The sequence below is a fragment of the Meleagris gallopavo genome, chromosome 13 (assembly GCF_905368555.1).
Source record: "Meleagris gallopavo chromosome 13, MGAL_WU_HG_1.1, whole genome shotgun sequence".
NCBI classification, from domain to species: domain Eukaryota; kingdom Metazoa; phylum Chordata; class Aves; order Galliformes; family Phasianidae; genus Meleagris; species Meleagris gallopavo.
Window position 1 is genome coordinate 9,137,951 of NC_139416.1, and position 22,101 is coordinate 9,160,051.

Below are 22,101 nucleotides of genomic sequence, written 5' to 3' on the forward strand. Positions count from 1 at the left end.
GAACAATGCCCAATTTGCCAATATTACAAATGCATCTCCTACCCCTACAAAACAGGGATCATTAACAAAACTCCAGTCTGTGGAAGGAAGTAAACTTGCAAAGAAATTCCTCCAATTTTACAAGATCCCACCAAAGCTGAACTGCGTCCACATCAACACACATCAAGTCCCTTTCTGGAAACAAATGTTAGATTTCACTTGTCATCACTTAGCCCTGAGCCACTGCTGAAAGTCATTATTCATATGAAATATTTCAGAATCACAGCACGCAACATCTCTGGTGCACAGCTTCCCAGGCTGATCCTGACATGCAGGATATGTTTTTAACCCCATATTCCTGCTGACTTAAACTGAAACACCCCCTCATCCATTCCATTAGGTCACGTGTGATATCACTTGCATTTATTCATCATTTTAGACACAAAAAAAAGTCTGTAGATTTTTATGTAGTGGCTTTTGCGGCGATCAGCCACGTTGTACTACCATAAATAACGAGATATCGCCATCGGGCCGATGGCGGACACCCGGCCTAGACTCCGGGACCCGGCGCCACCCGGTGAGGACCCGTCCCCATGGTAACGGCAGAGAGGCGGTGGCACGGCGGCAGTACCCCCCCACCCCCCCTCGATCACCTGATCCACGCCCGCCGGTCACGTGATACGGTCTCCATCGTCGCCATCTTGAAGCGGTGTCCAAGGGGGTGAGGAATTTTTTTTTCCCCGTTACAAATAAAAATTAACCCTAAGCCGCCCCTCGGTGCCGCAGCCGCGAGCGGCCCGGCGGAGGCCGGCGGGTGGGCAGATAGGGCGCGAAAAGCGGTCGCGCCAGGCAGGCCCCGGGGCGGTGCTCGGAGCGGAGCACCATGTGCGGAGCGCGGGAGGCGGCAGCTCCCGGCGAGACTCCCCTGCCGGCTCCGCGCAGTCCGGCCGCCTCTCGCCCGCTGCGGGGCCGCTGCCTTAGGGCCGCGTTGTCGGCACCTGCGCGCTATAAGGCGGGGAGCGCGCGGGGATTGGCGGCAGCGCCGGGGGCAGCCACGGGGCAGAGGGCAGCGTGGGGCGGGAAGGGGCATCCTGCAAAGGGACGGGGGAAATCCGCAGCCGGCCGGCCCCGAGCCGCAGCTCCCGCGCTGCCCCAGGGAGGCCGGCCCGGCGTGGTGCCGTAGGCAGCGCAGCTCCGCTCGCAGCAGTTTTCCTGCCCCGTGGGTGCAGCCTCGGCGAGAGGCGGCCGGGCCCACAGGTGGGGCGATGCGTGCTGGGATCAGCCATCCGTGCTGTCCCTCTGTGTAACAAAGCAGCGGTCCGCGTTACGCATACCCTAAACGAAGAAGTACTTAACTTCATTAATATCCATATATACCATAATTACACAGCTGATAATATACAAGCTGCTACAAACATCCGAAGTTCAAACATCTGGAGGCATTCGTTGTTTTCTGGTGTTAGCAGTATTATGTGGCAACATGTGACTTCTGCGGTCTTTCAGCAGTCTTGCCTCTTAATTTCTATTCTGTTTTCAGGTGAAACAAGTAGGGCCAATATTTGCTTGTTCAGAATTATTACTTCGAGGGAATGTTCCAAACACGAACAGTGTGAGTCTGCAGGGTGAGTCTGAGTTTCCCAACAGTTACTGAACTTTTCAATCATAAGGAACTGAAGTCCAAACAGTAAGTTGAGTGGCAAATAAAAATAACTTCTGAGTTAGTTCTGCACAGAATTTTTCTGTAGTCCGATATCACGGATGCTTTTGAACAAAATGATAGTGGCCTTAAGGCTGACAAATTTATAAGACACATGCTCTGGAAATGTAAGCAGCACTCTGCTTATTTACAGTTTGTTGGTACAATTTTAGTAATTTTATTACTAATGTTATTTAGTAATTTTAGTAATTTTACTTATCTTATTAAATTTCAGTAGAAACATCCAAAGGTCTTGATCCTGCATATATTATCTGTGTGTAAAGTCAGCACCCAACAGCTCTTCCAAAGCCCCATGGATAATAAATTTGAGTTGTTCTGAATTAGTTTCTTGGAAGATTTATCTTCACTTTAAATAAATTCTTAAATGCAGATTCTATTTAAGTACAGAAATACGGTAGCAACCTGCTTTTTATTGGTAGAAGTACTTAACTCCTATTGTGGAATAATTACAGGTTGTTACATGCAGTTAATTTCTTGATGGATTCAAAGGATCTGTGTGTTCAGACAAAAATATTAAGGGAAGCGGTATATCATGCTCACTGTCCAAAAGATGAGGAACAAAAGTATCACATAACTGTAGCCCGTATCTTTTCTAATAGTGTTTTTTACATAAAAATCTGATCATAATGAGAAAGGCATGTCTCAAGGTAACTCCACTAGCTGGAATAATTAAATACAAGAAAATGCTTTTTTGTTGTATTAGATTAAAATAGAAATTGCATGTTCTTGTGTTGAGTAGTAAGGTTAGATTTATTTTAAAATCAAAATACTTGTGCTGCTTTCCTGTACAATAAAGGAATTTATTGCAGTTTTTATTTAAGTTCCTTTGAATGTGAATTCTTTGTCTTCATGCTATACAGTAACAGGAAGATGCTTCATTCATACCCACAGTGTTGCCTCGGCAAATAAGTCCGCAAATCTTCTGTTTGCACTGGGCAATCTCATGAAGCCTTCCAGCATTATGACCAAAGTTTCCCCAACATTGTTGCATCTCCTGTAATGTGAAAATACAAATGCATTATTTACATTAGTAAAAACAGCTTTCTGACACACACAGTGCTCCTTTGGTAACAGATCCCTGCTGCAGCTGCCTCTGGCATGTCTCTGGGGCAGAATCTTTACGCTGCATGTGGGCAAAGGAAGGCTTTTATTCCCATTTATGTGCCAGAGTAAACAACATTCTCTAGAAATCACTTATCAGTTTTAAATTCCAGCTAAATAGTAGACCAAGAAGTAGAAAAGAGAGGATTTAATAGGTCTTTAGGCCAGCTGTAGAAATTCTGATTTGGTCTGTGTAACTTTCTCGTAAAAATAGAAAAAAAATCATCATGAAAGAACGGGGGATAAAGTTTCAAGGATAGCTGGTAAAAGAAACAACTGGCATTCTTTATGCTCTTATATTTTATACACAGTCTATAAAGTATAAATTGTGTATTAAATAACTATTTATATGGATAGCAGAAGTTGTATCAATTATTTTCAGACATTTTTTCAGAAGTAAATTCCACTGGAAGACTTTCTGTCCAGCAGAGCCATCCCTACCCCGCAGTTTTGACCACATCACAAAGTATCTTGTCATGTAAATTTTTACATATTGGCTTCTAACTTAACCTCCACCACTACCACATTAACTGCCTATGGTTTATAGTTAGATATGTTTGAAGGAAGTGTAAGTGGAAATAGGTACTGCCTTTAGCTTTCCATCAAAACAGAAAAATAAAATCCTAACTTTAGTACAAACTGATTTTCCCTACAATTAAGGAATTGTAGGAAAAGCCACAATTGCTTTTCTAGAAAATAACATTTATAATAAGTATAATTTGAAGTTGAATGGCCTTTAATATAGTCAAGGTAAAATGACTAATATAATACCAGAATTAACCATAATAGAAATACCAGAATTACTCATTTACCTATTTAGGAGACATAAGTGTATCAGATGAGAATGTTAGGAATACATTTCCATATCATATCATATAGCTTAAAAATACAAATCTACCACTTCCTCTTGATTAGTCTATTTAAATGTCCAGTGTAAGAAAAATATAATAACTCTAACAATGCTAATGAGTTTATGCTGGAAAAATATTTATCTTGCTGTTACACAACTTGAAGAAACACAGAGGCTGTTTTGGAAATACTCTGTGCAACTGTTTTGAATAGCATCTATATTATCTACTTCATGTCCTCAAAATATTTGGCTATTTTTATCACCTTTCTGGAAGTTTTTATAAAGTTAGTGAGTTTTATCTTCTACATTTAGTAAAGAAATTTTAATTGTACTGTACTGTACTGTATTTTTATTTTTATGTATAATTTTTAATATTTAATATTTTCCTCCCAGGTATTATGGAAGAAGGAAGTAGTATTGCAGTATTGATGCCAAATATTGGAGAACAGGAGGCTGTACTGATTTCTGAAACAGTCATTGGCCCAACATTGCAAAACAGTGAAGATCAGAGAAAATGTAAAACTGATCCATTAATCCACGTTATCCAGAAGCTAAGCAAAATAGTCGAAAGTGAGAAATCACAAAGATGCCTTTTAATAGGGAAAAAACGTTCCCATCCCGACGCTTCTGCGCAGTCCTTTGATACAGATAATCTTTGTGAAATCCCAGCTAAAGCAATTGAGCTATCTGTTATTGCTACTAAAAAGACTGAAGAGTTACAAGCTGACTATTTTGTGACTGAATGTCTTCCACAAAGCAAAAAGAAGGTGACGTGCTACCAGTGCAGTCTATGTAAATTTCTATCACCTTCTCTCTTAACACTACAAGAACATATAAAACAACATGGGCAGAAAAACGAAGTGATACTGATGTGCTCAGAATGTCATTTTACTTCTAAAAACCAAGAAGAACTTGAATCTCACTTCCAAAATCACCATGAGAATGAAGGTAAACGTAGCATCCAGAAAAACGTGCAGCAGTGTGTAAATGCATCAAGTTCGTTTTTGCAAGGGACAGTGGAAGGAAATGCCAAATCAGGGGCTGGAAATACAGATTGTAAAGATACCACTCAATCTAGTCACATATCTGAAATGGGTAGGAGGAAATGGTATACTTATGAGCAGTACGGCATGTACCGATGTTTAATTTGTCGGTACACCTGTGGTCAGCAACGAATGTTGAAAACACACGCTTGGAAACATGCGGGTGAAGTTAATTGCTCCTATCCTATCTTTGAGGAAGAAAATGAAACTGCCAACTTGTCAGAGACAGCTGTAACTCATACACCTCATAACATGGATACAGTTGTTCTTTCTTTGGAAAACAATGAACTAGATATCCATAGTGAACCTACTCTTCAGCTTCAGATTTGCAATTCTGAGCCACTGTCATGCAAATCACCAATAGGAACAAATGTAAAAGAGGATGAGATGATAAATCAGTCTGTAGTGCATTCTCCTACTACAGAGGAGACTGTTTCAGATACAGAACAGGATAATTTGATAACTGATAGCCTACTTTCATCAGCACAGAAAATCATTAATTGTAGCCCAAATAAAGAGGGTCACGTTAATGTAATAGTCGAGCGTTTGCCAGGTGCTGAAGAAAGTGTCTTACAAAAGTCTTTCTTGATGAACACTGACATTGAAACAGAAAAAAAATTAATCTCTGAGGAATCCCATGTTACCTCTGAAGAGCTCAATGGAGTTTATCATTCAGGTGAAATCCAAGAAGTAATAATAGGATGGAATAATACTGAGAAAAAAGACAATGAATTAAGCTCTATAAAAAATGTAACAACTGATGAAAATGCACCTCCTGTACGAAGAAGGACAAATTCAGAGTCCTTACGACTACACTCACTAGCTGCAGAAGCTCTTGTTACGATGCCTATCAGAGCTGCAGAGCTAACAAAGTCTAGCTTGAGGACTTTGACTGGGGAAGACTCTGTGGATGCAGATACAGGGCAGGGAGAGGCTGATGGCCCAGGCATGGCTCGTTCTAGAGTGGTATCCTCGCTTAAGAATCCATCAGAGGAGTTTACTGGCTTAAACCAAAGTGAATGTGCAATAGTTGAGATACAGAAAGAAAGGCCAGAGTTATCAGAAGCACCAATTAAAATGGGCATCAGTATGTCTCTACTCACTGTCATTGAAAAACTGAAGGAAAGGACAGATCAAAATGCTTCTGATGATGATATTTTGAAAGAATTACAAGACAACGCACAATGCCAAAATGCAAACGATGCAAATATTACAGGAAGTAACCTAGTAGAATATATACCTAATGTAGACCGACCCTACCGCTGTCGCCTCTGCCACTACAGCAGTGGTAATAAGGGCTACATAAAACAACATTTGAGAGTCCATCGTCAGAGGCAGCCCTATCAGTGTCCTATCTGTGAACACATTGCTGACAATAGTAAGGATTTAGAGAGCCACATGATCAACCACTGCAAAACAAGAATGTATCAGTGCAAGCAATGTGAAGAATCTTTTCATTATAAGGTAAAGTTATTTCCTGAGTTTGTCTATAATAGCTAAATAACCTGTTTTCCTGCTTTTTTATAACTGTTGATCCTGCTTTATATCTACATTCATTCTGACATCCCGGCTTCATTTTCATTACAACTGGAGATTATTGCCAGCAGTACTTTCCAGATACACCATTCAGCTATAATTACTTTGCCTTACCCACTGAAAAAAACTATCTTCTTCATGTAAGTTATTTTCATGAGAACCATCTAATGGACATCTTAATATCCTGTTGTTCTGCTAACCTGTACCAGCTAAAGAAGTGGAAGCTTCAGAGAACTTAATAGCTGAAACTTTAAAAGAATGCTCAAACATTCAGGCTAGTTGGAAGTGTGAGCAAAAGTAACAGTAACTGGTGATAATGAGAGAAACTGTGAAACAAATTATTTTCTTTCTTCCTCTGTTGTTGTTTGGAGCTTGATGTTCTGTAGAACTGAGATCTGAAATATAACATGCCAGAGCAGAATACTGTATTATGTCAGTATGAAGCATTAGTGCTGGTACGTGTGTTCCTTTACAGTCAGTTCAGTAATTAGGAACATAGAATAAATAGCAACAGAATATAATCTTAAAACTGAAACTACTGTAGGCAATGGTAGTGCAAATTTTCCCCTATTTCCTGTTGTCTAGTCCTAATTTCAAAAAAAAAAACGTAGAGATTGGGTAGAAAAAGGCTGCCCCTCCTTCTCCCCAGGCAAGTAGAAACTACAGTAACATATTCTTAAGTCAATAGGCAATAAGAAAATTGAGCCTATTTTCACAAAAGCCATCCTCTAGCCTCTTAATCTCATATTGCTTTTGGAGTATAATAATTCTGGAGGAATAACTGTTTGCCACTTCTATATGAGAATGGAGGAAGAAGGACAAAAGGGAAAAGAAAAAGCTTGAAAGAAAAAAAGTCAACACATTGTCGTATATCTGCGCATGAAATGAATATTGATATTTTTCTAGTGAACAGATTTTATAAAAAATAACACAAATCACACAGTCATCTCAGTTACTTTCACCAATCCTTTATGTTATTAATTGATTGATGTATTTTGCTTTTATTTCTAGTAAAACTAACCGAGGGACAATCTGCGTATACATTAATGTGCATATTATAACAGTTGTCATTAAAACTTGAGTAACAATGTGTAAATCACTGCAGTGTCTGAAGTAACCAGTGAATGTTTGTAGTGTATATTTAAACATGGGAAATTCTTTTTTCAGAGCCAACTGCGAAATCATGAGAGAGAGCAACATGGTCTTCCAGATATCTTTTCAACATCCACGTCTAACAAACTAATAGTTTCCAGTGAAGTAGATGAAAGAGAAGGTACTGCTTATATTGTCACTTAAAATTATAAAAAGTTGTCTGTAAAATTGCTTGTTTGCTGTTCTTGTAGGCTTACTGTTTTTAAGATCTCCTTTGGGCCAAAATGTTTTCATGTCTATTCCTAACCTAAATGCATGTAAATTTGCAAACTTACTGTAAATTATCCATTTTGAGATCTCTTACAGACATTTGTTAGTAGGCAGAACATTTTTTGCATGTGTGATTAGATCCCATATTCTTTTTGCAAAAACGATTAAAATACTTAACAGATAACTGATATGGAATATTACTCTATTTTAAGAAAAAAAAACTTTTTTTTCCTTTCTTCAACAGCTACAATATTTGTCAAATAGCCTGAAGTATACAGAGGCAGCCTTTTTTTAAACTCACTATGATAACATAGTTTGATATCAGCATATATATACAGCACTGTCCACTCTGTGATTAGAAATTTCTCTTTAAATTATGAAATATCCAAAGTTTATTTTAGCTCTAGAGAAGCAAATGTAAGGCATTTGAAAAATTATCTGTAGTTGTTACCAGGGTAACAATAGGGCATTTTCTGAATGTTTTGTTAACTGTGTAATTTAATCATGTTTTTCTTCTGAAGAAAATCCAAACACACGTGATGTGTAAAGATAGTGAGATGGGGGAAAACAGCCAATATTTGAAGTTTAGGGAAGATGTAGTTTTAAAATCATTGAGTATCCTGTGATCTTAAAATCATTTGAGTATCTAGGAGGACCAATGTTTAATATTATATTTTCAGCGCATCCTCTCCTCTGGTGAGTTGAAGTTCCTGAAAATAATTACAACACTTCTTTAGGCAACACACTAATTTTTAGTGCTTGGCAATTTTAGAGCACTGTGGGAAAACACCAGTAATTATATCACCTCTCAACAACTGTGAGCCAAAACATTCCACATTTTGTGTACATAGCTCTTTTCTGTCCTACCTATGGTCTCTATTTAGATAGCAAAATGCATATTGTAATAGTACATAGAGTGCAGTCGGAAACTCTGGATTCTATTCTCACCTTGCTGACATTAGCACAGACACTTGAGAAAAAAGGTACTAGCCAGCATGAGTCAAGTTGGATGGCTTGAACAACTAGTCATTTGTCCAAAGCAATATGGTACACATCAGAATAAAGTGAGATCCGTAACTCTTGACTTGCATTCTGTTAGCTCACGCTGCGTGTTTTTTCTGGCTTCCACTGTACAAGTTAGAAAATAAAGACGGCTAGTTGCTTTTGAAGATAGTACATTTTATAAAGGTGTTGTTAAATTTTATATCCTTTGTAACTTAACTTCCATGAAAGAGGACCGACCCTCTGTTCATGAAAACGTCCTGCTTTTAATTACTTTAGGGATTTTTAAAATACATATTTTTGCTCATTACTGTCTTATAAAAGTGCTACATCCAAGCACTTTAATTGATTGTTTACCCCACTTGAAATTTAGTAATGTAATTTGAATGAAAACAGTTCTCCTTTTAAAGTTGTATTAACTCATACTTTGGAATGTCTAAATTATTTGAGAACCAATTTATAATCAAATTGCAACACCACTGCAGTACAGCAATCTCTTGTCAAACAGATGTCATCCCTATAAAGCAACACAAAACAAAGAAGTTTATGGCATAGCAGCTGTTTATGTGAAAGATGCCTGAGCTGGAACAGTTTCATTTCTTGTTTATGAAATAGTTAGTCCTAAAAATCTCTTTATTCATCATGGTTGTACAATAAATTAAAAGGGAGCATGGTGACACTGGATATGATTGGATTGTAAATGTCTAATAATGAAGGAATAGGGTAATAAGCAGAATTACAGGAACACCTGTTACTGTAGCAACAGTAGAGACCTGTGGTTTCCATGTTCACTTTCAAGAGACCTGATGTCCTCAACCCAGAAAGCAAGAAAGCCCTTACAACCTCAAGAAATGAGCCATCAGAGGAGGCAGGGGACAGCACTGCTGCTTCGTTTCAGCTAGAGATTATATGGTGTATTATAATTTATGGGCATTTTGTTGGAGGGATAAAATTAAAGTACTGATTGGTATAAATAATTGCTCCTAAGTATGTGCTACTGCGTGGTTAGCCCCTTATAACTATGCACTAGATAATATGTTTGCATAACACTTTAAAAATCTCATTAGATACTGTTTGCTTTAAGCTTACTGCCCAATAAAATACCAAATTCATAACAGAAAATACATTTAGAAGCTGTTTTTCTAAAGTTTCAGCATTAAAGATGGAAAATCCATGCAAGTAAGCATGCAGTAGCCCAACCTTCATAAAACTCCCTCTCTACAGTAGATCTGCAGTCCAGTGTGTTCCTCAGAGCTCTGCATAAATGTACATTAATGAAAGAATAACTGCAGTCTCCAAGGGTAAAATTAAGAATGTTTTGATAATTTGCATTACATATTTTTTAAGCAGCAATAAATTTTTAAAAGCTGTATGAGAGTATAGTAGAAAAAATATATTTTGCTTTAAGAACATTAATGTTGAATTGCAAAGAGTGCACACTAAGTATTACTTCCATAGTATTTTATTTAAATGCCAGGTGAGTGAGCAATTTGACATGTTAAATTCAAAGTAAAAAGTAAAAAGTATTTTTATTTATCTTTATACATGCAGGATTATTAAATTTTGTTTCAAACTATTCGTGCATTCTGATTGCTATTTTCTTTTATATGACATACTATGAAATAATTCAGAATAACTCTCTGTCTGTATTCCCTACATAATGATTTCGGATGTTGAACCCAAAATGCTAATTTTTTTAGTAGCTCTTCACAATACAAAGTGATGGTTTGTGCTGGAGATGTTTTTCATAGGAGCATGAAGAGTTATGGAAGTTCTTGCAAGATACGAGCTTTACTTTGTCTCCCGTACTTTACACAATGAACCGTATATTTATTTTGGTCCTGGGGTGTACTTTAAAGTACCCGTCAGAGAAACTCTCCAGGGATTTGTATCAATTCCTTCAAAGCTTCTGTACATAACTGAGATTAATGACTTAACTGTTCACTCAGCTAATAGGAATTTGTATGAAGATGAAGTGAACTTGAACAACTTACTTGCAACTGGAAAAGCAGAATTCTAGAACTTAGGTTACTGTACAGGTTAGATGCTGAAAGGAAGCCGTTAGATGTTAATTTGATACTTCTTTTGACAGTAGTGCTGATTTAAACAGCTCCAATCTGTTGTTCCTTTGTATTTCTGCTATTATCTCATTTGAGGAGTGTGTGAAGGCTGCACGATTGGCTGGAGTGGGAAGAAGACCCATATAAAAGTACCATCCCTCCTCCTAAACGTTAATATTTCAGCCTAGATAAGTTACATTATTCAGTGAGGGGGCAGGAATAGGACTGGTAAAGTCTACAAAGTCATGTCCCAGAAATATTCAAACTGTGCACTTGCGGGCACACATTTTCCTGTCTTAAATTAGTCATTAGCCTTTTTCTCTGAAACCATTAATTTTTCAAGAGTCTCTTTCGTTATGGAAGAAAAAATGATTTTTATTGCAATTGCTTTTCAGTAATTTGGAGAAGTTCCAAATTTTTTTTTAATACATCTGGTCAATATCTTTTTTTTTAAGTCATCTCAGATCCTTCTAAAAATGGAGGATAAAAAGAGTCTGAGTGCTTCATGAGACCTTTTGCTTGTCTTTCCATACTTGCCAGTTAGAAACTTATCTTTTATCAGTGCCCATCTTTTTTTCTTCATTTGATTCATTCTCTCACATTTTTTCAACTTTTGCTGTAACCCAGGATTTTGAGCCCACTGGAGGAAGAAAAGAAGTGTTCATAGAAGGAAGAATGTGTCTTCCTTAAACGTTAAGAATTCTAGTAAATGGTAGGGCAAATGCAGAACAGCATGGTAAACAAAATACACCTGTATTTTCTCTATGTCCATTGCCAGTTTGCTCCAGTAAAGTATTACCTTTAAAGTTAATTCATGTTTCATAATTTTCAGCTGTGCTGAAATTATCATCTGAGAACTTCATACAATGCTGGTGGCAAATGTTTAAAATTTTGTATTTTTTTTAATGTAGGAAGTAAGTCTTCAGTTCAGAAACTGTATAGATGTGATGTGTGTGACTACACCAGCACAACGTATGTTGGCGTACGAAATCACAGACGAATTCATAACTCTGATAAGCCATACAGGTAAGAGTCTCAGTTATTGCTAAATAATACTAGGCTCATAGACTGCTTATTTTAACTGAATAGATTACTGTATTGCCCATAGAATTTCAAAGATACTGTTGAAGAATGTCAGTGCAGTAATTTTACTGCAGTTTTGAAGGAGCCACACTTACCGTTTGACTCAAACTAGGTAATTGAGATTTGCTGTAATCTCCAGGATGTTATGTGAACAGCTTGTTTTCAGTTTGAAGCATCCAGATATGCAAAGGGAAGGGAATACCTTGTAATATTGAACTTTGGCCTCTAGTAATAATATATATTTAGGAAAGTCCTTTAACGCTTTATTTTGGATTTACCGTCTTGCAAAATGTTCTCCATTGCCATTAAGGCAAACAGATACACACTTCTTTTTGAAGGAGGTAGGAGTTAAGGTGTGTTCATAATGTATTGGCTTATTCCGTTTGGAAGAGTTCTGCCTATTGTCCTGTTCTCAGCCCCCTTTTTTACAGGTTTCAAACAGTTCTAATGCATTTAGGATCAGATAAAGCTTTTCTATAAAGGATGTTACATGGATATATGTAGAAACTTTGATATCCAAAACTGGCTGTAATACTGTATAGTTCAGCTCCTCAGCAGAAAAAATAAAGCATAGTGCATAAATTCCTGCAATTTAAATCTGCTTATTTGCTGCGGATCTCTGTCCCTCTCTAGTGGCTAGAAAATAGATATGAGTTAATACAATGCTTATCTTTTTAGCACAAATTCGGAAACATCTTAACACCTGAAAATGCTGAGCTCAGTGAGGGCCTTTCTTTTTTGGCTAAATTATAAAACAGAGGACATTTTATTTTGATTTGTGCATTATAATAATATCCAATATCACTGGCAAAAATTTGCAAGATGTTTGCTCAGATAACAAGTGTGGAATACAAACAGATTTGTGTTTTTCTCAGAATCTTCCCTATTGCATTATTTGTTACTTGGTGGGGTTGGAACAACTGATCTGTAGTGTCTTACTAACCTCTGAGTTAGAGCTAGCTAGCCTATTTGATCAAGGAACCACAGAAATTTTTCTATTGGTGATATAGACTGCTGTATACTACATTTAAGCCTACTGATCCAGCTTGCTTTTCTTATTATTTTTGCACAAGCCCTTTAGATACATTTGCAGACCTGGTGGGATACTGAAGCCATAGCCTAAAAACTGTAAAGATCCAGTAGTCGTGGTATTTCTCATTTTAAAACATGTATTCCTTAAGCCTTTGATAGTGCCAGATAGCAACCTAACTACATTGCAGCTATTTTTATGCCCACACAAATACTTTATTACTTATTTAACAAAAAATGCTGGAAATTAAACTGTTGATATAGCTTCTAATGATACATTTTAGAGATTTGATACCTCCTGGATTTTAATACTGCAAAATTAAATCCTTTCAATAATAAAATGAGAATTTCAAGCTAAATGTCCTGCAGTCTCAATCTTTTTCACCCTGTAAACCAAATTTAGTAATGACTGGACATTTTACCATTTGAAAATAGAAACAACTGAAATCCTGATAAATATGCAAAATTTTAGCTAATCCCGATGACTTCCATTAGATCTATTTTAATGTTTTATATAGGAAGCTAATGTAGCAATATATTGATATTTATGCATAGCTTAGTACTTTGTGAAGGACTCTGGGATCCAAATCCAGGAGTCCTGATCCAGATCTGAACTGTTTTATGTATTATTTTTGTGAAAAGATCCCATGACAACAGTCAAAAAATAAAATCTGAGCGTGATGAGACACACTTTGTCTTAGGACACTTTATTCTAAATGTGTTGATCTAGTCCATGGCTTTTACTTCAGTTATAATGCTCTGAAACTTAGAGGTTTTATTACTTAATAGGAGTTTGACTTTTATAATGTCATGAGAAATGTCTATTATTTCACAAAGTAGAACACGTGTTCTTAAGAGACAATCCTTACTCCTGAGTGCACTGTCTCCCTATAGTTGTTATGGTCATATTCTGCTTTTGCATAACACAGCCAAGCAACTTACATCATGGCTGCTTCAAGAGCATCCATTACAGATCATAATGCTTGTCAGCTTCAGAAAAGGCCCACAAGGTGGATGTGAGGACAGAACATGATCTGTATGCATAGTGATTCTAGCTCTAAGCCGGAGACTTTTGGGGATTGCAAAAGGTTCTTATGGTCCAAAAATTAAAAGTTAAATGTCATCACTTAGACTTCTGTAAATGTTGTTAGCCTTTAATTGCACTCTTTCCAGATACCTTTGCTTTCTCATAGATTTTATTGCTGGAATAATGCTAGCAGTTAATTGTCAGATTGTTGTTGTCTCTTTAGATGTCGAGTATGTGACTTCGCCACCACAAATATGAATAGCTTGAAATGCCATATGAGGCGTCACCCCCAGGAGCATCAGGCAGTGCAGCTAATGGAACAGTACAAGTATGTAACAGTTTGGATTTAGCAAAAAGCTGTGATAGTAGTCATTTTGTATTCAAGATATAAGGCAGAGTTCAGATTATATTCTTTTCCCTTCTACATGTGTTCCTTGTTCCAGTGACTTTTTTTTGTTTGTTTGTTTTGTTTGTTTTTTTTGAAAGAAGGAAGGAAAGAGATTTGATGGGGGACATCCCTCTTTCTTTCCAAAATGGCGTAGTTGCATATAAACGGCTTATTGCAAGAGGTTTCTTGACTGCATTACCTACCAAAGCATGCTCAGAATTGTTTGGGAGAACGCATGTGCCAAAATCACTCCTAACAATTATAAATTGTTACATTCCAGTGCCCGTGAATGTTTTCTGGCTTTGTTTAATATCCTGCTCTAGGCACAACCCTGGTAAGAGTCCAGATTTGAATCACACTGCCCTAAATAAAAGTAATACGAGTTGTTATTACATTACCCATAATATCATTTCATTTAATATACGTCATATTCTAGATAATGATCATGAAGTTTAGAGCATCAGACTAAAAGTTGTTGAGTTTCTGCCTTTGATGATGTATGCTAAAGCAGTCAGCAGCATTTAGCTCATGCTCTCAGCAAAGTAAATCTGGTAGTAAATATGCTGTTTAAATTAATGCACTTTAAAAAAAAAGACTAATTAAAAGGGGTTAAAAACACTGAACTGTTGCTTCATTCACCATGTATCAACCTATGAAGCCCAGTTGTACAAGTTGTGCAGAAAAAATTACATAACATCACGTAATAAAACACCAGCAGAATACATATGCATATAGAATTGATTCAACGTTATTTTTTTGAAGTTTGTGTTTTGCAAAATCTCATTTTGGCCCAATGTTATCCATAAGTGAACAAGGTCTGCCTTTTATCTTACTTTTAATGGTGGTGTTGTTTTGAAAAAGCGTTATCAGAAATACTAAGATTTTAGATCTGAAGGTGAAGTTGTCTGTTTTTGAAAGCATCTGTTTTATTAACAAGGCTTCAAATTAGAAGGAAAAGGGAAAAATAGTATGTGTGTTCTAAATCAAGTAATAGAGACAAGTTGGGCTAGAAGGACGTGCCTGGTGTTCCTCAGCAGGACAGAATTATCTTCCTACATAAAAGTGGCAATGGAGTGATGCCATCTAGTATCAGCCCTCTCCTTCACACTGAAAGAACCAGTTTATCATCTCAGAAACACTTGCAAAAAATGCTTCCTCTGTTGTATGTTCATGTGTGGAAAAAGTCCTGTGGGATTTGTTAGGTTTTTTGTGTAAGTGTGCAATATATATCGCTACACAAACATTATTTACTTTTCAAGGTCTTTCAGCTGTTCTGCACAGGAGGAAGAAACATTTTTTGTTCTGTCTTGACTCCTGTTATGTATTTATCTGATTGCCATTAATAGTCTGAATTTGCAGCTGCTTTTAGAAAGAGAGATTGGATTATTGAGAAAAAGAAAGATGTACAGAATTTTTACCCACATTAAGCATTCGTAGTTCTGTTTAATTTACTGAAGTGTATGCTGAAATCTTGTTCCTAATCTAAGTAATTGGAATTGTATACATAAAGTCCTTGCATCCAAAAAGTGTAAATTAAATTTAAGAGAAGCAAAAAAATACAACTAAAATTTGCAAAGTATTTCTCAAACTGTCGTTCCTCAAAAGATAAATACAGTTGAATAACTATGATTTTTTAGGATGTTATTTTTTCTGAATTTTATGTATACAATTCAAATTGAGTTGAAGAACAAGACAGCATACCTTATAGGACATTGTTTTATAGGGAGATAGAAAATTTGTGGTACCTCAACCTGATAGACCTCTTTATGGACAGAACTGTCATGTGTATGAGTTTCAGTCTGGAAATAGATTGCAGAACCTGACTGGATGCTGCCCAGGGAACCTGCTCTAGCTTATCCTGCTTGAACAGCTGGATGGAGCTGGATATTCCCAAGGGGTGCCTTCTAACTTCTGCAATTCTGTGATCCTCAAATAAACTAATACATGCTGCACCAAGAAAGGTTTTATCAATTCTATTTAAATTAGCAGTGCTAATTATTACAATTTCTGCTTGATTCAGAACAGTGAGCTTTCTCTGCCATTATCTGCCTGCCAGCTGCCATACAGACATACTCCATGTTTCTGCAATCATTAGAACTATTTCATTTTTGCAGTACTTAAACAGATTTAACAGGCCAAATAGGTAAGATTTCAGTTAAATTGTTTAAGAAGTCTAAAAAGCCAATCTTAAATTCTCAGACTCTATAAATTACATTGTAGAATGAAATTTTGCAAACTTATTTCGCCTAGTTATGAGGATTGACGTGCATCTTGCTGCTTCCTAACCCTTTTGGGAGGAAAAAAAATGAATTACTATTATAGTAAAGGTTAACTTTTAAATGCATCTCTTCTCCACTTCTTTTCCTTAGGTGTTCTCTCTGTGGATATGTATGTAGCCATCCTCCTTCCCTGAAGTCCCACATGTGGAAACATGCAAGTGACCAAAATTATAACTACGAACAAGTCAACAAGGCTATTAATGATGCAATTTCACAAAGCAGCAGGTATGTCAAGTCTGCTTTCAAATCTATTATCTAGACCTCTTAAATGATCCAATTCTGATCCAAAGTAAAATTCCCATCAAAAAACAACCACTGTACATTTTGATAGTTGTTTTGGTTTTTATTATTTTCTCAGGTTTCAAGGACAGCTTCCTGACAAAACCTTATTAGAAGGCACAGAAGAAAGTACAGTATCTATTCTAGGAAGTTCAGACAACCTGGTGTCTTTTACAGAGTCTATTAACCAGACTAATAATGAAATTTCAGGTTCTGATGAAAATGAAAAGCCTAATTTGATGAATACCTCATGCAGTTTAGAAAAGAACTCCACTCTACCCCATCTTGGCACAGAATACTGTGTTCTTCTCTTCTGCTGCTGCATTTGTGGTTTTGAGTCTACCAACAAAGAAAATCTGCTGGGTCACATGAAAGAACATGAGGGTGAAATAATAAATATTATCCTAAATAAGGACCACAGCACAAATCAGAACACAATCTAGGTAAAGTAGTAAGTTGAAGAGGGGGTTTCCTAGAGTAAATATTTACTTTCTTTGCTAATTTTGCCTGAGAAACTAAAAAGAAGAATTGCAAACAAAACTTGATGATTTCCCATCCTAAGTCCTTGTTTCACTAAGAATATAAAATTTTAACCAGGGATTGATGAATCATTTTAGAGATAAATACTGGGAGCAGGGAAGAGAACAACCCACATTAACCTGTTATTTCTCTACATGGTGCCAAGAATGCAGGATTGTTGCTTTTTTTTCCTTTCGTTGACAGGTACTAGTCAGTAATAATGCATTAGTACAGTGTGTTAAAACCCAAAGATATGAAAGCTTTATATCATCTGAAAAGCTTTGGTGTTTTCCATATATTTAGGCAAATAACTTTTTACTCTCTTTTTTGAAACTGGCAACACACCAGATAGAAATTCACAATATGATCTCATCTAACTCAGCCTGGATTCCGGAAGGTAGAGAGGGGAGGTGGGTGAGGACATGTGTGTGCTTGCACATACGCCTAGGCATTTCTTTTTCCCAATCTATTTTTAAAGCTTTACAAACTCCAAGCTGTGTTTCAAAAAAGAGTGGTATCCTATCTGTTGATTTAGAGCACCAGGAGCTGAGTAGCCTAGAAGCATTTTGCTAGTAACTATTTCTCCAATTGGATCCTAATAGAATATATCTTTTTAATTGATTGTGTGTAAGAGATTCTTTATAATAATGACCTGCTGTATCTTAAGGGCTTTATTAACACATTCAGCAGAACTATTTAAAAAAAAAAAAAAAAAACAATTTAAAAACAAACAAAAGGCAACACCAAGCATCTCATATGTCACTTGTAACTTGCAGTGATTACTTTGCAGTACATATGAGGACTGTTTTCTAAAGAGATCAAGGTGTTAACAATAATTGCTACAAGGAGATTTTCAAACCTACGTAGATCCCAAGGATGTAGATGAGCATGAGCTGGGATTTTGAGTAATGCCTACATGCTTTGGAGTTCTTTCAAAATCCCACTGGCTGTCTAAATTTCTCATTTGTGTGGCAGAGTTGTCACTGTAGAAATAGTTCATAGAAAGATAATCTTCCTACAGAAAGTTATATTTCAAAAAATGAACAATATTTTAAGCAAAATAATCAAGAACAGTCAGTTGTAGAACAAATTCTGCTAGTTTATAAATATGAATTTATACAGAGAATTGAGGATTACTTTGTTTTCTACAGAACACATGGAAGTCTCTCCCTTTTTTTTTCCCCCCCTGCTAACAGCAGTCTGCAGTAGATGTTCATCTACATGTCAGTTGGGATCAGGCTAATTACCAGGCAACTTTTTGAGGTTGTGTATGAAGTTGGCTACCTAAATTGTTTGGGATATACATTTCAATTGAATGAAATAGTAGCACTTCTGAATAAGCCCTTTCATAACATGATTTAAACTTTCTAGTGTGGCTATTTATTTCTGCTTTTAAAGAATGGCATTAGCAGATAAGCATGCCTAGTTCCTGACATGGGAATGCAGTTACCTGATTTTTTTTATTAGCTTATTACTTAAAAATGACTTGCTCTTAGAAAAATAGCATTTTATTTCCCATTTATGCATTTCTGCTAGCAGAAAATAAGCTACAACAGTGAATCCAAGAAGGTACAGTTTGTACATACGTATGTAGCATACAGTCTGCTGTGCACTGCTGACTGAAAGTGGCAAAGAGGAGAAGAAAAAAACAAGTCTGGTTACAACTTTACGATATAGCATGAAATCTAAATGCAAGGGCAAAAGGTATGAAGATTCCAGCTACGTTTTGTGGTTTTTGTTTCTAAGTGATTTCCTTAACTTGTTTTTTGGATTAAATATATATTACTTTGTTTATAAATTAGATATCAGAAAGTATATATTTTACTTTAAAATTGGTCATGATAAAACATCAAAGCATTTTTATAAGGTATTTGAAATACTTTAAATACAAATGTGAAGCAAGTACTATTTTATGTTAAAAGTTATATTTCAGATTTCTACAAAAGGATTTTACATTTGAAAAACATGATTTATTCACATCACATCAAAATGAATTAGAGATAGTTAAACTCTACCAGTCAATATGCACAGAAACCATAGTTTGCCACATTCTTATTTTTGCATAAATGGATAGTTGTATAAGGTTGCTCTGCTAGTGAGAGAGAAAAGGTGAAAAATTTGTATTCACAAACTAAGAAGAGAAGCAAGTCGCTTCAAAGTTAACAGTCTGGGTCTATGTTCAGGCCAGGCTTGCAGCAGTAAGTATAATGCTCCAAGACTCCTTGTAATGGAATTAGGAACCAAAACATATCTATTTACAATTGCTCTTTGCAATCTTGTTGCTTTTTTTCTGCTAAACCATGGGTTACTGCACAATAGTATCAAGCTAGTTGCCTCTAAAAGCCGCTATCAATCTACCAATTGCCAACAAGTTATTCTTTCCTGGAAACACAGAAGCATTTCTAACTGTCTCTGTGCTGCTTGCTGTTAGTTACCCACTCTCAGTTCCCATGGCCTTTATCAGAAGTTCTGCATGTGAAGTAATTATAGGCTTAGTTTCTGAAAGCAAAGTATTTCTCAGGTTATCTGCTTTAGAAAGCATATGGTTGGCTTGGCTGCATGTTATATAAGGGTTTTTCAAGCACATTTCAAAGTCACTAACACTGCAGTCTTCCCCTTTTTTTAAGCTTTTAAAATATTTTTTGGATCTTCTGTCACAGCGCTATCAGCTGATCAGCTTTTCTCTTCCTGTTTGTTTTAATTAGAACTGTGACTTATAGCTTTGATTTTAAATGCCTGTACTTCTACTAATGAGAAAACTTCATTCATACTAGGCTATAATGATAAATAGGCTCATATTTCACCTTTCAGATTTATGCTTGGCCTGGAGAAATGGGATTCAGTCAGAATTATTGTATTTTCCTCTTTCAGAAGCACTTATTTAATCATTTTTTAAAATGTACAGTTGGTGCTCAAAGTAACATTTGTTAAGATATATTTAATAGAAATTTACATTTGCATTTGATATTCATGGACATGGGTACATGTATTTTTTTAAGAAAAGATATTGTAACACTATGGCACTGCTTTTATAGCCAAAGTATAAAAAAAAAATTACGAAACTGACATGTAAAGACTGCAGTTAATGCTGATACTGTATCTTATTCAATAGGATGACTTCTGTTTTATGAAATTATCCAGCACATTAAGCTGCATGCCTTAAGCTCTCTCTAGGATTGTGTTCCTGATAGATGACTGTTTGGAACTATGAAGCAAAGTCTGTAGTACTACTTTAACTACCTTCTGAAATACTGTACAATGTTAGAATAATTTATTTTGCTTTACAGGAGTTTGTCACGTATTGACTTTAATATTGTATTTTGGTAATAAACTTTTTTTGTTAAACACTTTAGTCATTTTTATTAGACCTGCATGAAATACTGCTATATTGAAAAGTGATCACTGAACCAATGTTTAGAGAGATGGGAATGGGTTTAATCAAAAAGTATTTGAAATACTTTTATTACCATTTCACACTATTGAGTCAAGATAGTAGAGTTAATATGTTGAAAGAGTTAATAATACTGATGATAGAGTTAATACTGTTAACAAGTTTTGTAAAAGTAACAGTGGTGATGAAACATGAGACTACTGAAACAAGTCACAATGTGGGGGAGCCTGCATGCAGTTATGGAGCGACACTGAAGGACAGAACTGTACCTTCAAATTTCATAATGCAGCTAGTGGGAGTCTTATCCCAACTTTAAATGGAGTGAAAGCTTTATACTGTGTTTTTTTTTCAGGTAAGTGATAGACTTGTGCTTATCCATCACATAAGCTAAGTTTTGCAACTTAATTTTAATTACACAGTGTATTTCTTGGCCTTGCAGATTTTCCTCCCATCTCCAAAAAAACAAACAAATCAAACCAAGTCTGCTGCTGCTGGCCAAGGAGACAAAGTCTCACTGGAGTCCGCACTACTGGTGTTGTCATGGCTTACACTGACATAAACAGGACATTTTACTTCTTTTTTCGCTACTCTTATGGCCCTGCACCAGTTACAATTAAAAAAAAAAACAAACAAAAACAACAAACAAACTGCAAACCAGTTTAGATGCTACACTACAGAATGCTTTTTCGTGTTTTCTTTAATGTAAAACCTGGAGGAAAAAAGTCATGGAACCCAGGCACCACCTATTCACCATATTCCCTTCAGCTTAGCAAAACAGCACAGCCTCAGCAGAATATATTTTACCCCCACAAATATCCTGGTCTTGTGATTTTGCTGGTACCCTTCTCTGCTGTGCATACATACTCCCACACCTTCCCTCTACTTGTGCCAGCCCAGGGCAGCTGCTCACAGAGATGGATCAGGGCACATAGCTTGCTTGGACAGAGAATCTAGTGACTGCAGTACTGCTGGGAATTGGGAAGAAAATGAGTTAGAAGCCCTGCCATTCCACTGGGAAGGGAATCACAACAACGCAGCAATGTCCCATAGCTTTGGAAGGTAACTTATAGTGAGAATTAACTGCTTAAAAGGTAATGCAATATGCTGCTCTTTACAAAAATACACATAACCATTTGTTTGATTCATATACAATATGTTAATTTTAGCAAACACCTGACTTGCATGACAAGGCTGTAGTTCTGATGCTGTTAGTAATACAGTAAGCCTAATGCCTGTAATTCTTCAGTTTCAGTGTATGTCTAATCAGTTTTAAACTGACTCATAGTAGAAGTTTTTGACTAATTGGGGATCTTAATCAGAATAATTAAGAGAAAACAGATATTTCACTTCTTTTAAAAACTAATTACAAAACATAGGAAGTGTGCAAAGTGTGATCCATAAAATCTTCCTGACTTTGCATGTTCTAAGATGTTGGTCCAACAGCTCTGAATCACCA

The 22,101-nt window shown here is 36.4% G+C and overlaps 1 protein-coding gene across 4 annotated transcripts; it reads left to right on the forward strand.

The window, feature by feature from the left end:
• Positions 1-633: 633 nt before the first annotated feature.
• On the forward strand, positions 634-21,214 carry ZNF507 (zinc finger protein 507). Of its 4 annotated transcripts, none has more exons than XM_085234880.1 (8): positions 634-700; positions 1,517-1,601; positions 4,041-6,154; positions 7,394-7,499; positions 11,562-11,676; positions 14,013-14,117; positions 16,547-16,681; positions 21,085-21,214. In XM_085234880.1, exons 3-8 carry the CDS (start codon positions 4,046-4,048, stop codon positions 21,197-21,199), a joined length of 2,685 nt encoding a protein of 894 aa, XP_085091006.1. In that variant the 5' UTR covers positions 634-700; positions 1,517-1,601; positions 4,041-4,045; the 3' UTR covers positions 21,200-21,214. The 4 variants fall into 4 exon arrangements, with proteins under 4 accessions (XP_085091006.1, XP_010716067.2, XP_010716066.2 ...); XM_010717765.4 differs by lacking the exon at positions 21,085-21,214 and adding an exon at positions 16,815-20,599 and having other exon boundaries at positions 1,517-1,663; XM_010717764.4 differs by lacking the exon at positions 21,085-21,214 and adding an exon at positions 16,815-20,599.
• The last annotated feature ends 887 nt before the right edge of the window (positions 21,215-22,101 follow it).

Coding starts and splice junctions, on each gene's coding strand:
- ZNF507 (XM_010717765.4), top strand. CDS start 4,046: ATGGAAGAAGGAAGTAGTATTGCAGTATTGATGCCAAATATTGGAGAA. Junction 7,500..11,561: donor TGAAGTAGATGAAAGAGAAG/GTACTGCTTATA, acceptor TTTTTAATGTAG/GAAGTAAGTCTTCAGTTCAG. Junction 11,677..14,012: donor AACTCTGATAAGCCATACAG/GTAAGAGTCTCA, acceptor TTGTCTCTTTAG/ATGTCGAGTATGTGACTTCG.